An 18,932-nucleotide genomic window follows, 5' to 3' on the forward strand; every position below is an offset into this window, starting at 1 on the left:
CGTGGGCCTATCACCTGCGTAGTCTTTGTACTTTCTAGCACGGTCTCAGTCAAAGAAGCCAAATGCGTAACTCATACAATATTGATATCAGAAGATGCACAAGCCATTTTTGAACACATCTTACACCTTTTTTGAGTTCTAAGGAAAGAAGAATGACAAGAAAAACGCTGTATCTCACACCTGTCGGCCGGTGAGTTTGCTAAATCTGCGGTGCGCCAGGCGGTGTGAGGGTGTGTCAGACAGTGTGAGGGTGCGCCAGGCAGTGTGAGGGTGCGCCAGGCGGTGTGAGGGTGCGCCAGACAGTGTGAGGATGCGCAGGCAGTGTGAGGATGCGCAGGCAGTGTGAGGGTGCGCCAGACAGTGTGAGGATGCTAAGGCAGTGTGAGGGGTACACCAGGCAGTGTGAGGGTGCGCCAGACAGTGTGAGGATGCGCAGGCAGTGTGAGGATGCTCAGGCAGTGTGAGGGTGCGCCAGGCGGTGTGAGGGTGCGCCAGGCGGTGTGAGAATGCGCAGGCAGCGTGAGGATGCGCCAGACAGTGTGAGGCTGTGCAGGCAGTGTGAGGGTGCGCCAGACAGTGTGAGGATGCGCCAGACAGTGTGAGGATGCGCAGGCAGTGTGAGGATGCGCAAGCAGTGTGAGGATGCGCAGGCAGTGTGAGAGGTACGCCAGGAGTGAAGTTCCTTCGTGTTCAGAAATAAGGCGCATCCGTCGAACGGCCGAAGCTCGGCGGATCGGTGGCGGGCTGGAACTGACGCGTGTCACCTTCCGATTAGACAACAGGCGTTTTCAACAGCTGAAATGTGCGGAATGTTTGCTGACGTTTAACACTTTTGGGAAATTCGCCGTTAATATTGACGGAACAAGTATCTCCGCCTGCGTTTGTGCTTGCGAACCGCGCTTGAGTTGAAAGGCTTTTGTAAAGAGAAAGCATTGCCCAAGACCCCTGCAGTCACATGCATTAGCTGTTGAATTAGACATTTCATGCGAAACATTTTACCAACCTTTGCAAGCCTCTCTTGAATGAACCTCTCACACGTTGGCCTCACAAATGATCTCTAGGCACTGCAGCTGGAGTGCCATACATAAACTTGTAGCCGTGTATGGAAGGAACCTAGATTGTTACGCAATTTCTCGAGGCACGCCATGCATGCATGCTGAAATTGTAACCGCTACCTGCCGTCACACATCACATCTGGTGCCAGACACTGACCCGGTCCTGCAGTAACTGCTACCTCCAGTCACACATCACATCTGGTGCCAGACACTGGCCTGGTCCTGCAGTAACTGCTACCTCCAGTCACACATCACATCTGGTGCCAGACGCTGACCTGGTCCCGCAGTAACTGCTACCTGCCGTCACACATCACATCTGGTGCCAGACACTGACCTGGTCCTGCAGTAGCTTCCACCTCCAGTCACACATCACATCTGGTGCCAGACACTGACCTGGTGCGGCAGGTGACCTGCTGCTTGCTGCCTCACATCACATGTAATGCTAGACAGTGACCGAGCGGACCTCCTGCGTGCTTGGCTAACCTTTCGCGACCAGCTGTCATTCAGCGTGGTCGCCATCAGATTAGCTCAGGCTAACGTGGGAAAATTGCCCGTTCACATGCAAGTAGCTCCCGAAATTGTCCATGTGTAGCATATGATCTCTCAAGGCATATGCCGCGAACCCATCCTCCCACCATCAGCGGCTTTATTTGCATGCCGTTACTGCTTCTGGCAGGCTTTAGCGCCGCCGTGTGAGTTTTGCCGCCGGCAGCGCAGTAATGCTTTGCTGCGGTCGATATTCAATTTCTGTGGGTGACACCGTCATGCGACACTTCATTTCAGGCCTAACAGGGCTTTCGGCTGGCTTGGAGTTGACAGTTGACGTCTTGTTTTTGGAACGCTCATGGAAATGCAAAGGAAGTGGAATTTCACCCTGCTCCGACATCTGCTACAAACAAATGTATTAGGTTTTCTCCCGCGGCGTCTTGCGCGGAATGTGCTAAATCTGCAATGTGTGAAGCTGTTTTTCACTCCCACTCTGTGACATCCGGTCTTGACAGCCTTCTGAATGCTCGTAACTAATTATGGTGAAAAATGAGGTGGGGAAAACGATTACAAATGGCAGCTTGCGTGCTGAATGAGGCGTGTAAAAGTGAAGATTCTAAGCCATATAGGACCGCAATGGTTGATAGAGCGCCCTTTGCGACGCGTGACGATTGCGGCAATAGCAGACTTGCCCTCGCACTTTAGATGCTAGAGCAAAAGCGCATGGGGCCCATCGCATTTGAGAGCCGATGCAAACATGTCTTGTCAAGTCGCTGAAATATCTCTTTCTCAGAGGTTTTGCACGATGACGTGCACTGATAAAGTTGTAAATGACATCGGTAGGAAATTATGATTTCTGGCACTGAATGTGACCGACATAGAACGTACTGTCTTAACGACAATATCAGTCATCATGATATGAGATTGCTGGAAGCTTCAAAGCATCGTTTATGGTCTGCGGTCACATTTAAATATTTTACTCACTGCTTCGAACAATGCCTCGAAATGCATTATAGTTTAAGTATCTAAGGAATTTCATTCAGTTCTATCCCTTCACAAGAAGCACCGAATCCTACCATGTCACCTCGCCATTCTGTAACGTGCGCTTTTAGTACATTCATTCAGTTACTGTGCAACCGTTCAGTGCCGTCTGACCTGGAGTCTTTTTCCAGCTTATAACGTGTTAGGTCTGGGCTCAAGTCAATCGTTGCACTGAGGCGTGAATCGAGTTGACACTCGAGCCGACGGTGGCTGTTCTAAGCCTTGGATCACTTAACAGAACATCAATCCAAATTAAGCTTAAATAGATTAGGAAAACGTGTGTTTTAGACTGTGAATCGTACTCAAACACCAATGTCTCGATGGCAAAATGTGATGCAGGTACCGTCACAGTGCACCAAACGGCACCTGTGTGAGACTAAAACGACTACTTGAATTTAAAACAGCCCAATGTTGAGTTTTGCTTAAAATAGAACTTGACATGCCCTACCAATATTTATGAAAACCTGCCATGTGGCACCATGGAACTCATGCATAGGTGTCACCTGCTTATTCTGAGCATACTGATGTGTAATTGCATGTGTTTGGAGTATACATTTATAGCGTAAAACTCCAATGGCAAATGCTATTTTAATAACTAGCTTGTTTTACTGGCCAAAGAGGGAAAAAATGTTTCTGCGATCTTGCCACATTTTTTGTCAATCTCCATGGGGTAGAGTAAATTAATTTTAGAATGTGATTCAGTGTCGTTAAGAGACGTGAAATCATCTCACACGAGCATATCAGCTGTCACGAAAGTTACAATAAGCGGATAAAAAGAGGCATCAATTTGTCTTTTGAACGAAATGACTATGCCAAAGTACCTGCAATGTGACACGCTAAATATTTAGGAAATCCCGAATGGTTAAAAGCGTCAATTTATACAAGAAAATGGCTAGCAAACTTTAAATTCAACGTATAACTTGCGGGCGCACCTATGTAGCTGAACATGTAACAGCACTTTCCATGACATTTGACCAGGATGGCAGATCTTTGAGTGGGTATTACGTGCCTGATATCGAACACAATTAGGGAAAGGCCTCTCCGCGTGAGATCAGACGGGATTTCCGACCCAGCGAGCATATCCTATATTTAAACACGCAGGGTGCTTCGGTAGGGTGGGGTGGGGGTAAGGGTAGGTGTCTAGGAAAGCTGTATAAGTTTCAGAAACCCTTGAAAAACATTTTCCTCACATATAAGCCAGGTGCTGTTACCACTGACGCCACCTGTATTAACGGTGAAGTACCCTTGCAAAATGACTTACAATTCGGAGCTAAGACAGCTGGCGCTAGAAGTTCACCGGAAGTACGATAGAACATTTGTTCGCTTGGTACTGGAAGCATTCGAGCCGTCCGTACCTTACCTATCGGCCCAAAAACTGTGTCTGAAAAAGACTCTTCCCTATGGGCTTACAGCGCTCTGGCCTTCCACGGAGCCCTGCGATGACATCACGATATTAGGAAAAGTGTGGGCCTCATGTCGTGGGCCGAAGTGTGTGGTGCTTTTCACCCAGTGCGGTTGTATGATATGAAATGGACGGAAGTATAAAGACGTTCTGAACACCATGCAAGAGCTATGACATCAGAGAATAAGGCCGAAGGAAGGCAAGAAAAAGGTTCCGGCTAGCCATGATAGGAAGTCATCACGTACATCCATCGTCGTTACCAACATTATAACTTTTTGGAAGTGCACCATCCTATCACAAGTACCATTTCATATCAACCGATCCTCCGACTGGCTGCGACGATTTCGTAGCAACGAGTGTAGTGCGGAACGGTTTCCTGTAATTCCAGTCGCGGCTTTGTCCGAATATTTGTTTGCGCGTGAGTTGGTAAGACATATCTGCCCATGGTAAACACACACACACACACACACACACACACACACACACACACACACACACACACACACACACACACACACACACACACACACACACACACACACACACACACACACACACACACACACACACACACACACACACACACACACACACACACACACACACACACACACACACACACACACACACACACACACACACACACACACACACACACACACACACACACACACACACACACACACACACACACACACACACACACACACACACACACACACACACACACACACACACACACACACACACACACACACACACACACACACACACACACACACACACACACACACACACACAAATATATATATATATATATATATATATATATATATATATTAAGTTTATATATATATATATATATATATATATATATATATATATATATGAGTAAGTTTTTTATGTCACTGTAGTGTGATAGCAACATACGCCAGTTGCTCAGCAAAAGCAATATTAACCATGCGGAATATATTTAAGCAACGCGTCATTGTAAATGATAAATCTCTCCAATTTGCAAATAAGTACATCATCACAATTGTCTAAACACGTGCATATTTCCGTGTATAGCTGTAGATGATTCATCGCATTAGTGATAGGGTTGTAGAATGCTATTTTTCAGATTTTATTCAAGGAAGAAAGTCATTGAGCGGCCGGTTTGTGTTTGTGGTTGTGATCGTGATCGTGATTGTGATGGCAATTGTGATTGTCACGCACTGTGGGGGGGTTGTATTTTGACGAAAAGCCAACGTTGAATAGGAATATTGAATCTGGTTTGCCAGAAAGTTGTTATTAAACACTTGTATCAAGAAAGCGTTGGCTATATTGAAAAACCAAACGTTTTTAATGTGTTCATTGACACGAGTACGACTCGTACCATGAGGGCAGCCTCGAAACGTTGAGTTCCGTGATTATAGCCAATGCTCCTTTAATGTTATACCAATACCTTTTGGTGCATTGGAGGCCGATAAGTGGCAGAATGAAGTCCCAATTATCTTTTTCAGGTTGATGTTCGTGCAAAAATACTGAGCATTTAAAAGTATTTAAGAGATCTTGACTTGCCTTCGTGCAGCATACGCTAACTTAAATAACCCTTATAGAGCATTCCGAAATGTATAACTTACTTCTTCTCGATATGCCAATAAGTCCCGAAAGCCAAACGGCTGCAGTTTGGCACCGTCTGCAGCATGTACGCCAGCATTGTTGCTCGCTATAAGCGAGTGGGGAAGACGAGCAGGAATTGGTCCGCCGAATGTTATTTGTTTCTCCCGCTAGCTGCACCGGACCAACAGAAAAACATTCACTCCATCACCACCACGATTGAGTACTTGTTTTCGTCTTGTAATCTGCTTTTGTTTGTCTGCTTTTATTGTTATTGATTTCGGTATATGCTAATGGTCTCTCACTGTATCTCTCACCCTTTGCGATCAGTTGGGCCAACTATTGGCTGCCTACCAATATTGGACTGGTATAACAGTTATGCTTTCATTCCTATTCGCAGTGGTAGCCATTTTACAATCAGCCAGCATCACGGGCCTTCAAAGTGGTGACTTTTTGCACCCCAGTACACCTGGTGAAATGCTAAAACCCCTTTTTGGTATCGAGAGGTGTCAGAGCTCATGAATTTTGAGGAATTTCCTTAAATGCGAAATGTTTCCTTTGTTTTTGTTTTTAAAGTAATGTAACTTAGATGTTTAGCTTGGCTCACTTAACTGCCGTTCGTACTTGATTTTCTGACACAATTTTAATCATATCGGCACGGGACTTGCGGCCGGCTGAATACCCTTTTCTCGGTTGGGCGCTTAGAAACTAAGCAAGCTAGAGATACATAACTTATACGCTGGTTTGGCCTGTATGTGAAGGCACTTGTGTCAAAATTTGAGGCTCACAGGTCATGACCATCAGGTCAAATGTGGTCAAACAAGATCACTAATTGCAAATTGATGTCTAAAGTGACTGACTCTGGCCTCCAATAGCTCCACGTAAGATGCCTGATGTGCTCCCTGTTGTTTATAATTTCAAAATGAGCACCCACCGCATGCAGCAACGACTCGAGTAAAAACATGTTGGTTTGGCCTTGGTTTGACCTTCATACCTGACCATGAAACACACCTGATCTGCCATAGGGCAGCGACCGTAAAAAGTACATCACTTTTGCGTACCAAAAGATGCGCTTTTCCATCGTCTACAGCTGTGTAAGATTTGGCGCGGCTAAATGTTCGAGAGAATGTTTATATCTACTGATCCTGCTGAGCAAGACTACGAAAGCTATTTTGGAATAAGATGTCAAGGTTATGCTAGGGCATCTATGTTTTGCTCTAGATGCATATGGTGTACTTTCAAAATGACCACGGTGTTGTATGTTACTTACGATAAACATATTTATGGTAATGTTTAAAAAAAACTGCAGTTAGCCGCATAACCTTCAAATTTTCCATAAGCCCATTCTCCTTCGGTGTTTCGTTGATGCAAAATAGTACTTGCATGTGAGAGAGTGGCTCTGCTAGACGAACTAGGTACGCATCGACAAACTACGCTTCTTAACTGTGAATCCGCAAAAGCGAGGACGAGAAGGCAACTGATGCAAGTGTCCTATGGCTTCTTACCTGGGCTGATCTTCAAGGCTAGATGCGTAAAACGCCGACCAGGTCTGTTTGTATAGTCTGCACTACCAGCAGCCAGCGCGAAGCCACTTATGTAAGTGATTTATATTGACAAGACATGTCGCTCACATGTTAGCAAGCGAACCGTTGGGGAATCCGAATGAACTGCTTTGTCAGAACGCATTGCTTATATCAATTAACCAACTGTACCTCGTTTGATATGCCTCAACTAAGAAGTCTATGTGCGTAACACAATATAGCCCATGCTTAGAGTTTTGGAGTTTCAAACATTTCTGGGGCAATTAGCACTCCTTACAGCAATGACCTGACCCATCAAAAAAGAAGACGAACGTCCTCATTTCTAGAACGCGAAGAAAATGCGGTTCACAAAATGGCATACTTCCAACCAAAAATAAGGCTTAACAAATTGACACTCTTCATTTTCTTTGATGCTGCATGTCATTGCGCCTGTTGAGCCACTGCCTCTTCACGCTACTATGGTATATCAGCTTGTCATAAAACTCACCAAACTACAGCTTTACAGAGATCTTACAGCGTTGGGAGCGAACGGCGAGCATAATAAACTTAAGACGCCACCACTCTAAAGGGAGTGTGTCTGGTGTTTTCGGTTTTCTCAATGCACGCCTAAGGGGAGTTTGACCGCTACCTGTGGTTAATTGTGACTGCTAAATGTGCGTTTGGGTCTTGCAACAGATTTAATTTACCTATTCGTATCAATCCCAACGATGGTTGTGCCTGAACAAGTACCGTCTTGAAAGATACACCAATCAAAGGACAGGAAACAACAAATGCACTGGCTTATATGTGGCGAGTAACTGCGCGCTAGAGACGTGGCCATTATTTTGGTTGCTAAGTAACGTGGAACAACCCCACTTTCCTAGAGCTTAGTGCAGCTGACTGACTCGACAAAATGCTTGCTCCCCATCTCAGCATAAAGTAAGCCGACATGAATCGGTGCGTACGAGCTGACCAGCCCTACATACGTCTAAACCCGTAAAAACATCATGGCCGCCGCCATTGCCGCGTTCGCATGCTGCTGTCTGCGACATCGCTGGAAACGCTGACAAGCGACATCCTGGAAAAGCCGTTGGCTGGAGCTAACGATGCCTTCTCAATGATGTCGATGTTTTTAGTAGTGAATATTTCTTGGGGGTTACCCGATGAATTTGTTCTTCCATAAAAAGTAAAGGAAATTTGGTTACTTTGGCAATATCTCGTGAGTGGAGGCGAAATTGCAAAAAAACTAGTGACACTAGCATTTGTAAATCGAAATTCCCTACCATCCTGCTTACGCAGTTAAAAATCCTGACTTGGCTAGACACACTCCCTTTAACCATGTGCGAAAGCAACTATTCTCCGATGGGTTTGGCCCTTGTAGGTCCTGAGTGATAGCGTTCACCCCCCCCCCCCCCCCCTCCAGAAACCGTAGACGTGCCTGCGTTGCGTGACGCTTGTTCTGTTTCGTTTTTACTTCTTTTCCTCCCTGCGTAAAGCCCAGGGTTTCCCCACGGATCTTCCGCAAGACGCCGCGGACGTTTGCCTAGTGTCCGGTGGTCCAGTTGCGCGGTCCAGTGACAGCTGTCAGTGGGGGCTGGCGTGGTCGGCGGCGGTGGCTGACATGCCGCAGGCGGTGGTGCGGGAGTGGTGCGGTAGTGGTGCGGCCGGCGCGTCCGCAGCTGCCGCCCGACCGTGCGTGAGCGTCGCCGGCCCGGCCGCGGCCGCGCGAGGCGCACCCCGCGGCTCGCGATCGATGCCCGCCGGTATGCGGCGGTGCCCGCTCAGGGATGCGGCGGGGCCCGCTCAGGGATGCGTCTCCTCGATCTTCGTCGGCTGACCTCTGTAACCTGGCGAACTGCAGCTCAAGCTGGCGACGCCCCGCCGTTCGGCTGACGTGTGTAAGCTGGTTGGCTGCCAATTACCGGCGGAAAGGCCCGCTGCCTAGCTGGCTTATGTAGGTTGAGTAGCTACCAGTCGCAGCTGGGGTGCCCTACCGGTTGGATGGGGTGTTCGCTGCTGTGCAACTATTGCATTGCAACTGTGATGATTTGTATGTTTTTGACTAAATACATTTGTAGGTAATTAATACATATTTCTACGAAATCATGCGTAATGTTCTCTAGCATCAGTGTCAGTTTTGCTTTAAACCAAGTTAATAATCACTAAAGCACGCTTATTGTCTACCATTTTTTTGGAGGCATCCCTCAAACAGTTTGGAAGATGATGCCTTACTAAATTTACGCCTGCCCTAAAAATATCAACTTCCTACCTTCTCAGATTGCTGACAAATTGTATTGCTCCCAGGGTTCTGCGCGTGGAAAATGGGCAGATTTTGTACCTGGCAACACCTTCATTGCAGTGTGCGCTGCAGCTTCGTTTTATGGCCCTTAAGATTTTTATGGTAACATGCTGCGCAAAATCAGCTTGGGTCACATCTGGAGAGGCTATTGAAATCAGGATCACATCAGGTGAAAATTTGTGTTTTCGACCTATTGACTCTTGGCCTCATAGCACATTTTACGAAGACGAATACATATATATCCACGAAATGTGCTGAATGGTTCTGGAGGGTCATAGTGATTCGGTGCATTTCTTGTCTTCATAAGCAGTTCTTCTTACACCCAGATGCTGACTTGTGGCCTTATTCTGTCAGACGAGGACAGTGCTCTCTGGCACCACGCGTGAATCAAGTGAGCTCAAGCATTAAACAAGCTTAAGGTTCTATTTTTGTGGTGCATTCATGTCAGTTGGCGCAACACGAGACATTGTCTTCCGATAACACGCACCCGGGCGGCCGGTTGAATACATTTCGCTCGGCTGGGGGGGGGGGGCAATTTGACCCCCTGAGATCACAAAAACTAAGATAGCTAAATACACCAAAATCGTAGGGTGGGTTGGCTTGTGCGTGAACCAACTTGCGTTAAAATTTTTGGTTCCTAGTACTGTGATCTTGGGGTCAAATAAATCAAACAAGGTCAAACTCCAGATTATCTCCAGATATCCAGATATCCAACTACCGACATCCACCAAGGCCTCCTCATGCAACCGCCGTTAAGCTAGAAACCTGTTCCAAGCAGAAGTTTGACAGGTGGTCAATTGAGGTCAGTGACCTCGCTTGACCTTTATAATGCCAAGTTGGACCAAATACCTACGAGATTGTTCCGATTTTGCCACTCGAATAAGCGTCAGGGTTTGCACTACGCGGTATGTTCCTTAAAAAATGTCTTGACCTGGGTCATTTTAGATCATCAGCCAACTCTGACCTTTGGAAAGTGTATTGAGCATGTCTGTTGCGGCTTCCGTCATTAATGAATTTGAGATAAGCACCTAGAAACTACCCTATGGGCCAAGCTCTCAAGTAAAAAAGCAGATTAGTTCTGACCTCGGTCTGACCTACATACCTGACTCTCGGTCGATGAATGTGGTTGTTATTTTGAATTACATTAATTGACGGGCTAAAAAATATTTCAAATATTTATAACTTCATCTAGCGCTCTGTTGTTGCATCACATTGAACGATTCCCGAGAAATGCCCCTTTCTGACAGCCATGCCCTGACTTTGGCCTGCCATAGGTCAGCGACCGTTCAAGTTACATCCAACTTTGGCACATCAAAAGATCCGTTATTCGATACTCCACAAGTATGAAAAGTTTGGCGTGGCTACGCCGCGCTGGTTGGAAATCATTTTGGAAAAACCTTCGAGGGTCAATTTGGCCCTCCACCCGAGCGTGCGTTAAAAATGGTCATGAAGAAATCAAGACTTTCACGTCGTGGTTGCTGATATTCGTTATTTAACTGATGTATATATCGCTGATGCAAAGTCTGGAACTGAAAATAAACGATTGATGGCACCCAAATTTGCAGCTTGGAACGCAATGTAAATTATTGCAATTTTGCACATCCGACTGCGTTCCACGCATTAGATAGGGACTTCTATATGCGAATTGTGTAGCATTTCACATCATATTGCTTGGGCGCAGTGATGCCTTTGATCAAAACAGGATGCCTACGCGGAAGTGTCATGGCATGGAGCTCCAAAGGCAGTGGGAAATGCACACCACTGGAAAATGCCGTGAACTTTTGTATGAATTACGGTGATGGACAATTTAATGACAAATCTGTCAGTAAAGGAAGGCTATCAAAGACCCGACGTCTATTTCAAGGCTTGTGATGAGATGCATGCATGTATGTCCTTGTCCTGGTTCCGGGCTTGATTATGATGTTCTTATGCTTTTGCAGGGTACCGTTGTTGCGATCAAGATGCTGTCAGGCAGAAAGATTGACATCAATAGAGCCCTCCTGATGGAGCTGAAAAGGGCAAGTACCCGCCCGGTGCTAAGGTGTATGTGAGACGAGCATGGTGTTAGCATCTAGAGATGTAGAGGACGCGGATTATTCGGTTATACAAGTACAAATTTCCTCGTTTTTGGGGGATTTTAAAAGGAACACCTTTCGAAAGTCTACATCACGCTCCAACTTCACCCCGATCGCGATGGACCTCGTAATCAACTCCTCGTGACCGGACCCTGGTCACGCGGGCACCTGTCGGCGCCGGCCGACGGAGCGGCGCAGTCCGCGCAGCGGCGTCGGCAGGCGTCGCTCGCGGCCGGCGCGCTGCGTCAGCCGATGCCGGCCGGCCCGCGTCTCGCCTCGAGCGTGTCTGGCCGCCGGCACCCCTGGGAGCCTGGCGGCCGCACCTGGTCGATTGGCGAGCCGCGGCCGATCTCCTGATGAGCGCCGCTCGTAGCGACCTGAGGGACGGAGCGGGCATGCTCGGCAGCGGACCGGTGTGGCGGCCGAGTATCACCGGCAGGGGACGGGTCAGACCAGTACTGGGGAGCGGACCGGTGCGGCGTCCGAGCATCAGCGGCCGTGGGTGGTTGTGGTGGAATTTGTAAAGCACCGAAATGTATGCCTGCACAAGCTGTCTGTACACCTGAACTAACCTGTATTTCCAACCTAACCTAAAAACCTAACCTAACCTCATGCTTAAGTTAACCAGAAAACTAACCCAACCCGTATACGTAACTTGACTTTTTAGATAACCTGACCTGTGCGACATTCGGGATTGTACGCCTATTATTTCAGGGATTTGTGTCGTATGGTGATTTGGCCTTTCAACGAAGGTTGGTAAAACTGCAACCTGTATGTCAACTTATTCACCACCAACAGAAATCAAATCTAAAATCAACTACGGCACGGCCAGTGCTGACCATTTATGCTTTGTCCACATCAATGACGCTCCGGGAACGACATTAATTGTGAGCAACGTCATCTCATCTTGGCGAATAAGGTGTGCTTCGAAATGATTTATTATGGTCAACATTGTCAACATTTCAGCATTATGTGACATCAACTCAGTTTTCTTAGAACCCAGTATGATTGTGACCTTCGTCATACCCCCCCCCCTCCCCCATTGTGAACAATGATTAAGGTGTATCGGTCGTTGTAACTGCATTGCATATCTGAAATGAAGTTCTATTTGTTTAGAGACGCCTTCGTATTTAGAGCGTCTTATGTTGCACGCATTCTATAAATTCAAATTAAGCATATTTGAGGCCACCGGAAAATAAATATGACTTCGCCTCTGATCCGAGGCGCTGTCGAAGTAACAATATTGTGTTGTTCTGCCTGTTTTGTATGTCTGATGATATTAATAGACTGTTTTAATGTTACGGAATAGCAATATAGGCACAACCCCGCATAACTTTTCGAATGATAGTAAAACTGTTGCAATGAGCCTAGGAAACCTTGGTAGGAAGCAAACAAAACCCCGTTATTCTATCCTTTTCACCGAGAGATGTATTAGGGAAACATGCTGCCCACATCCACGAATATCTATATCTATATATATATATATATATATATATATATATATATATTTATATATATACACACACACATATATATATATATATATATATATATATATTCATGTACTTTGTGTAAGTATTAAGCGCATATGCTGCTTTCACACAGCTCGATATGAAAGGCTTCCATTTTTGCAAATGTTTACTTTGTGAGGTAGGCTCTTAAGAACACGGAGTTTCCTGCTCTCTCACTTTTACAATTTCCTGAAGAGCCCCGTCGATTATTATGCCCTGGAGTCGCTCTTGTCACCCAGATATTCATATTTCATCATGCACCGCCTAAAGACATCACTGAGAAACGCTCCCGTTTCCGCGCTAAAGTATGCGTTTCATCTCACTGTGGCCACCGGCCTACCAAAATATTCAGAACTTCGTTGAACATTAGATTTTCGCGGCCTGGTGCCGCAGCAGTTTGCGCTAGGATCTTGAGCTGTTGGTGGTACGTGTGCGGGAAATGTTGATGAAAGTTCACCGAGTTTCAAGACTCCAGTTCAAACAACTCGGACACGGAAGCTGGAAAACCAACACGGGCGTTTCTTTCAGCTCCTCTCGGAGGGGAAACGAGCTGTTCATGAAGCGGGCAATCGGGTTAAGCGGGTGATTTTTTCAACCGGTGATTGCTGGCATTTCTAGTGGGCCTTGTGTTGGGTTCGGGAATGCCACTACGCTTCCCACAGCTGTTGATATATACGATACTTTATCTTGGCAAGCGCAGATGGGTACATTATGAATGAAAGCGACATACGATGTGTGTGTTTTTGGGCACGACTCAAGTGACTCGGTCTGGTAGTTCCAAAAGGCTGTAAGACCTGGCACGACCAAGCTCAGCAATCAGCGGTGGCGAAAGACGGCGGTGATAATGTCACTGAGTTTTTTTCTGAGCGGTGCAAGAACTCCCGGAACGCATGGCTTTTTGGAAGCGATTAGTTTCCAATTACGTCTGGAACGACAGTTATCCTGGACACATGTGCCAAGAAATGAGCGCTGAACGTAGGAACCACTTTCTATGTAATCTTTGTGGTTGGCCAGTGCTAGGTGATGGCACTGCAACAAGAAATAAAAAGAACTGTCGTATCGTATTTCTCCTCATCGCTTTTACCGGATTGTCTGCCGTTTTTGCCCCTAAGCACTACGCAATACCTCGACACGATGATCTCGAGGATAACCGAACATTCTGAGGAAAAGCCGAACATTCGAGAGCGCGCGGAGACGTATGCCGCGGAAATACACATATCTATACGTCCCCGCTCCACCCGCACCTAGAAGTTATCTAATCATCGGGCAAACAATCAGAGGTAGAAACGCTTCATTCATAATGCTTCGCGCATCACTGTTTTTTGTTTCTTACAATTTTGTTAGAGACTGTGATACTCTCGCCCGCAATGGTCAACCATTGTCTCCCGCTCAAGGGACCACCTGAAGCATTGCACTTCTCTTGTGGAAGCGTATACAGTGCTCTTAAGTAAGCGGTTCAGAAAAGCACAGATTACGCGTGTGAGGCTAAGTGACTTGACATGGTGCCCACAGATGTGTGTCTAAAGGCCGGTTCACTTGAAGCACGGCGTCCGCCGTTGCACGCACATATGCACGAAAAGAGGGCTGATTAATCCGCACGCAGACTTAGTGCTTTGTTTCACCTCTGCAGCTGTCGGGTTTCGACGTCGTCCTTGTGACTTTCATTCCATTTGCAGCATTCTGCACGCATCGTGCGATTTCAGGAACCGCAACGATCCCGGTGACCTCACGTTACCATGGTAACTAATCCGCGGGGTAGCCATGGGATGACACTCCTGCTGTTTCCGACACCCGGAAGGACATACCTAAGTTCCAAAATACTATGTACTCGACTCACAGAAAGATATTTCCCGCTAAACTGTTGTGATTCAGGTGGCCACAGGCGATCACGATTGCCTCCAAATGTGTATGTAACTAAAGAGGCATTGCAGCTGACGTCACAACACCTGAGATCAGTCGAGCGGACGAGATTTTCAGCGCTTCGTGGAATCCTATCCTGAGTGATAATCTAGCACGCAGCTTTCATTGTAATCGTGCTTTTTTCTATCGAATTCCAAGTCAACTCGAATTCTGCGAAAGAGATACAATTCTGAATTAATTATGATGTGAGGTTCTGTGGTAGAGATGTGAACAAAAAAGACATTTTTCTGCTAAGTTGAGGCATATATTTTAAGCGGGATAGCTAAAAAGCGCTTAAGGGAAGGCCTTGAAACAGTTCCAGACTAAGCGTTGAAGCGTCCGGCTTTAGTAGCATGTACACATAGTTTAACAGGTAAAGTACAACGCTGTGCTCTGGCACGCATGCAGTTTCAGTGCAGCAGTGAGCACAACTGTTGGAGCGAATGCTAGTCTCTTGTAGCGTCAGGACCAGGACGTTTCTTAGGTAAGTGGACTCTTACCTTTAAGTCCGTTAAGTTACCGTTAAGAAATCTTACCTTGAAGTTTAAGTTTGTTAACTCAGTGACAGCCATAGAAGCCTCTCCTTAATGTATGCGCTATACAGACTTCGAATATCGGATCAGCTGTTTCTGAGACGGAGAACGCCGCCATGAAAACGTCCCCCCTCCCCCTCCCCTCATAGAAACCCATTACCCGTTCATTATAAGGTTCATTATATGTGAACCTGAATCCACCAGATTCACCACGGCTAAGAAAGTCGTATGTGACGTGACCAAGGGCGACCATTTTATGAAACTTGGTTGGTTATTTTCCGCCGGTGTGGTAGTGAAATATTGTTCACCGCATGTGGTCGGCTTTCGTAGATACGGCGGTGAAGTGGTGCTCCTTGCACGTGGTCGTATCTCTGTGCTGCAGCTGCACGCACAGTCGCGCTCAAAGGTTTGGCGCGAATTGATTGCCGCAGGCCCGCCGTCTGTCTTCCCCTCCCCCTCCCTCCTGTCGATGCTGGTGCCGAACGTAGGCACGCAATGCATATGTTTCGGGGCACCCCTAGATTTCCAGAATAGCCTTATATTACTCAGGGGACCCAGTAAACGACAGCGCAGCCGGCTTTCTTTGCTGTGCAGTGCCGTCACGTCATAGCCTCATGGCATGGCGATTTGGTCATTTTCCTCCGATCGGTCAAGACACCTCACTTGATATCAAAGACACATACACGCGCGCGCACACACACACACACACACACACACACACACACACACACACACACACACACACCACACACACACACACACACACACACACACACACACACACACACACACACCACACACACACACACACACACACACACACACACACACACACACACACACACACACACACACACACACACACACACGCACGCACGCACGTACGTGCACTTTGCTGGATAAGTTCAACTCACCGCTTGGTCATGGGACCAAATAGTAACCCGCCTATCTGGATTAGGCTGCAACCTTGAACAAACACTGGACGAGGCACAGTTTCTGCCCGCTCGCAGAAATGCGCCTGCTTCTGGCCGTAATTCACAATGACGTCTTCTAAGCTGAGGCGCTCCAGTGTATGTGGGTGTCCAGGATGCAGTGGCCGCCCCTCTCAAAAGCATTCTGGCTGCGTGCCCGGGCTTAGTGTACCGCGATCGCCCCTGTCGAGACCGCGGGCGCATACATGATACGCCGGGTGGAAGCAATCCATCGCAGTGTCAGCAAGGAGAGGACATGGCCTGCCCCCACTCCCCAGCCAATGAATTAATCGATTATCTCTTCTCTTTTTCTGCCTTTCCGAGTACTCATGGCATGTGTTGATGGAACCTCACGTCCGTATGTCTGAACTGTACAGTGTTCCCCAAAGACAGTCCGCAAAGTTCTCTCTCCCTCTCTCTCTCTCTCTCTCTCTCTCTCTCTCTCTCTCTCTCTCTCTCTCTCTCTCTCTCTCTCTCTCTCTCTCTCTCTCTCTCTCTCTCTCTCTCTCTCTCTCTCTCTCTCTCTCTCTCTCTCTCTCTCTCTCTCTCTCTCTCTCTCTCTCTCTCTCTCTCTCTCTCTCTCTCTCTCTCTCTCTCTCTCTCTCTCTCTCTCTCTCGCACGATTGCGCAGGCATACAGCTTTTAGTGAAACTCGTTCCGCGCTATGTTTGATACTCGAGGTAAAAGCGCTGGACTGCGATAAAAGCTCGCTGAAAAGCGGTTTGCAATCAAATCCAGATGTTTTCGCTGCGATAAGTGCCTTGTAGTGTGATGTGGGCGGTCGTAGATCCTAGGCTGGTGGAAAGCTGTGGCGTAGCCGACAGGAGTCGTTTGCCGGGCTCGTACAAGTTCATACACCACATAATATCGGCTGGAGAGCTCCGCTGCGAGCCGCGCCTCGACTGATGGACCGGCGCAGGCGCATGCAGGTCAGATGGCGGGCCGTCAGCACACTTAACAACATTTGAGGAACGCATGTGGTCTCCAGTCGTTCTGAGTACGTCTTGAAAACACAGGTACAGGTTTGAAATCTATTGGTGCTCTTTTTAAAACCATTTTCATTGCAGTTTAGTTTCTTTAGCAGTATCAACATCGTGTCCGAGACATTTAGTAATATTCGTATAGCAAAGAAAATGCATGTGAGAGCGTTACATAACACGAAAGTCCCCTTTTAACTTCCTCCCAAACCGCTATGAATTTCCCCGGCTGGTCCGAGACCCATTTGAGACCTTTGATGGGGCTCAGGCGACGGTTTTGTAGAACCTTTAGAGGTTGATTCCCGAGGTGCTGTTCTCACCTTTCTTCCTTTCCGGTCCGGACTACCAGTACTAAGGAGCATTGTTTAACTACATACAATCCTGGTTTCAGTGCATGATTATATATATATATATATATATCAAACGGCCCGGCTCAATCGGCGCTGCTGCACTCGTACAAAACACCTTCAGCTTGCATCAGCCGACCGCGGCGTAACCCCAGCCAACAGCGGTGTAACCACAGCCGACTGCGGCGTAACCCCAGCCAACAGCGGTGCAACCACAGCCGACTGCGGCGTAACCCCAGCCAACAGCGGTGCAACCACAGCCGACTGCGGCGTAACCCCAGCCGACAGCGGTGCAACCACAGCAGACTGCGGCGTAACCCCAGCCGACAGCGGTGTAACCACAGCCGACTGCGGCGTAACCCCAGCCAACAGCGGTGTAACCACAGCAGACTGCGGCGTAACCCAGCCACAATGCGGTGTAACCACAGCGACTGCGGCGTAACCCAGCCGACAGCGGTGTTGTTGTAACACAGCAGACGCGGGGCGTAACCCCAGCCAAACAGCGGGTGTAACCACAGCCGACTGCGGAACCCCAGCCAACAGCGGTGCAACCACAGCCGACTGCGGCGTAACCCAGCCGACAGCGGTGTACCACAGCCGACTGCGGCGTAACCCAGCCGACAGCGGTGTGTAACCACAGCGACGCGGCGTAACCCAGCCGACAGCGGTGTAACCACAGCCGACTGCGGCGTAACCCAGCCAACAGCGGTTGCAACCACAGCCGACTGCGGCGTAACCCCAGCCGACAGCGTTGTAAACCACAGCCGACCGCGGCGTAACCCCACCGACAGCGGTGTAACCACAGACGATGCGGCGTAACCCCAGCCGACAGCGGTGTAACCACAGCCGACTGCGGCGTAACCCCAGCCGACAGCGGTGTAACCACAGCCGACTGCGGCGTAACCCCAGCCGACAGCGGTGTAACCACAGCCGACAGCGGTGTAACCACAGCCGACAGAAGCGTAACCCCAGCCGACAGCGGGTAACCACAGCCGACGGCGGACCGTAACCACAGCCGACAGCGGTGCAACCACAGCGACGCGGCGTAACCACAGCCGACAGTAGCGTAACCCAGCCGGACAGCGGTGTAACACAGCCGACTGCGCGTAACCACAGCCGACAGCGGTGCAACCACAGCCGACCGCGGCGTAACCACAGCCGACAGTAGCGTAACCCCAGCCGACAGCGGTGTAACCACAGCCGACTGCGGCGTAACC

At 48.2% G+C, this 18,932-nt stretch overlaps 1 protein-coding gene across 1 annotated transcript in view; it reads left to right on the forward strand.

Moving 5' to 3' along the window:
• Positions 1-18,932, forward strand: part of LOC119098180 (atrial natriuretic peptide receptor 1-like) — a gene marked incomplete in the record, with an annotated part of 112,682 nt that overhangs the window by 34,954 nt on the left and 58,796 nt on the right. The window contains 1 exon segment of the mRNA XM_037221106.1: positions 11,343-11,420. Coding sequence (XP_037077001.1) covers positions 11,343-11,420 — 78 coding nt within the window.

This window comes from Pollicipes pollicipes, unplaced genomic scaffold (assembly GCF_011947565.3).
Source record: "Pollicipes pollicipes isolate AB1234 unplaced genomic scaffold, Ppol_2.1 Scaffold_4740;HRSCAF=5597_pilon_pilon_pilon, whole genome shotgun sequence".
Classification (NCBI taxonomy): Eukaryota; Metazoa; Arthropoda; class Thecostraca; order Pollicipedomorpha; family Pollicipedidae; genus Pollicipes; species Pollicipes pollicipes.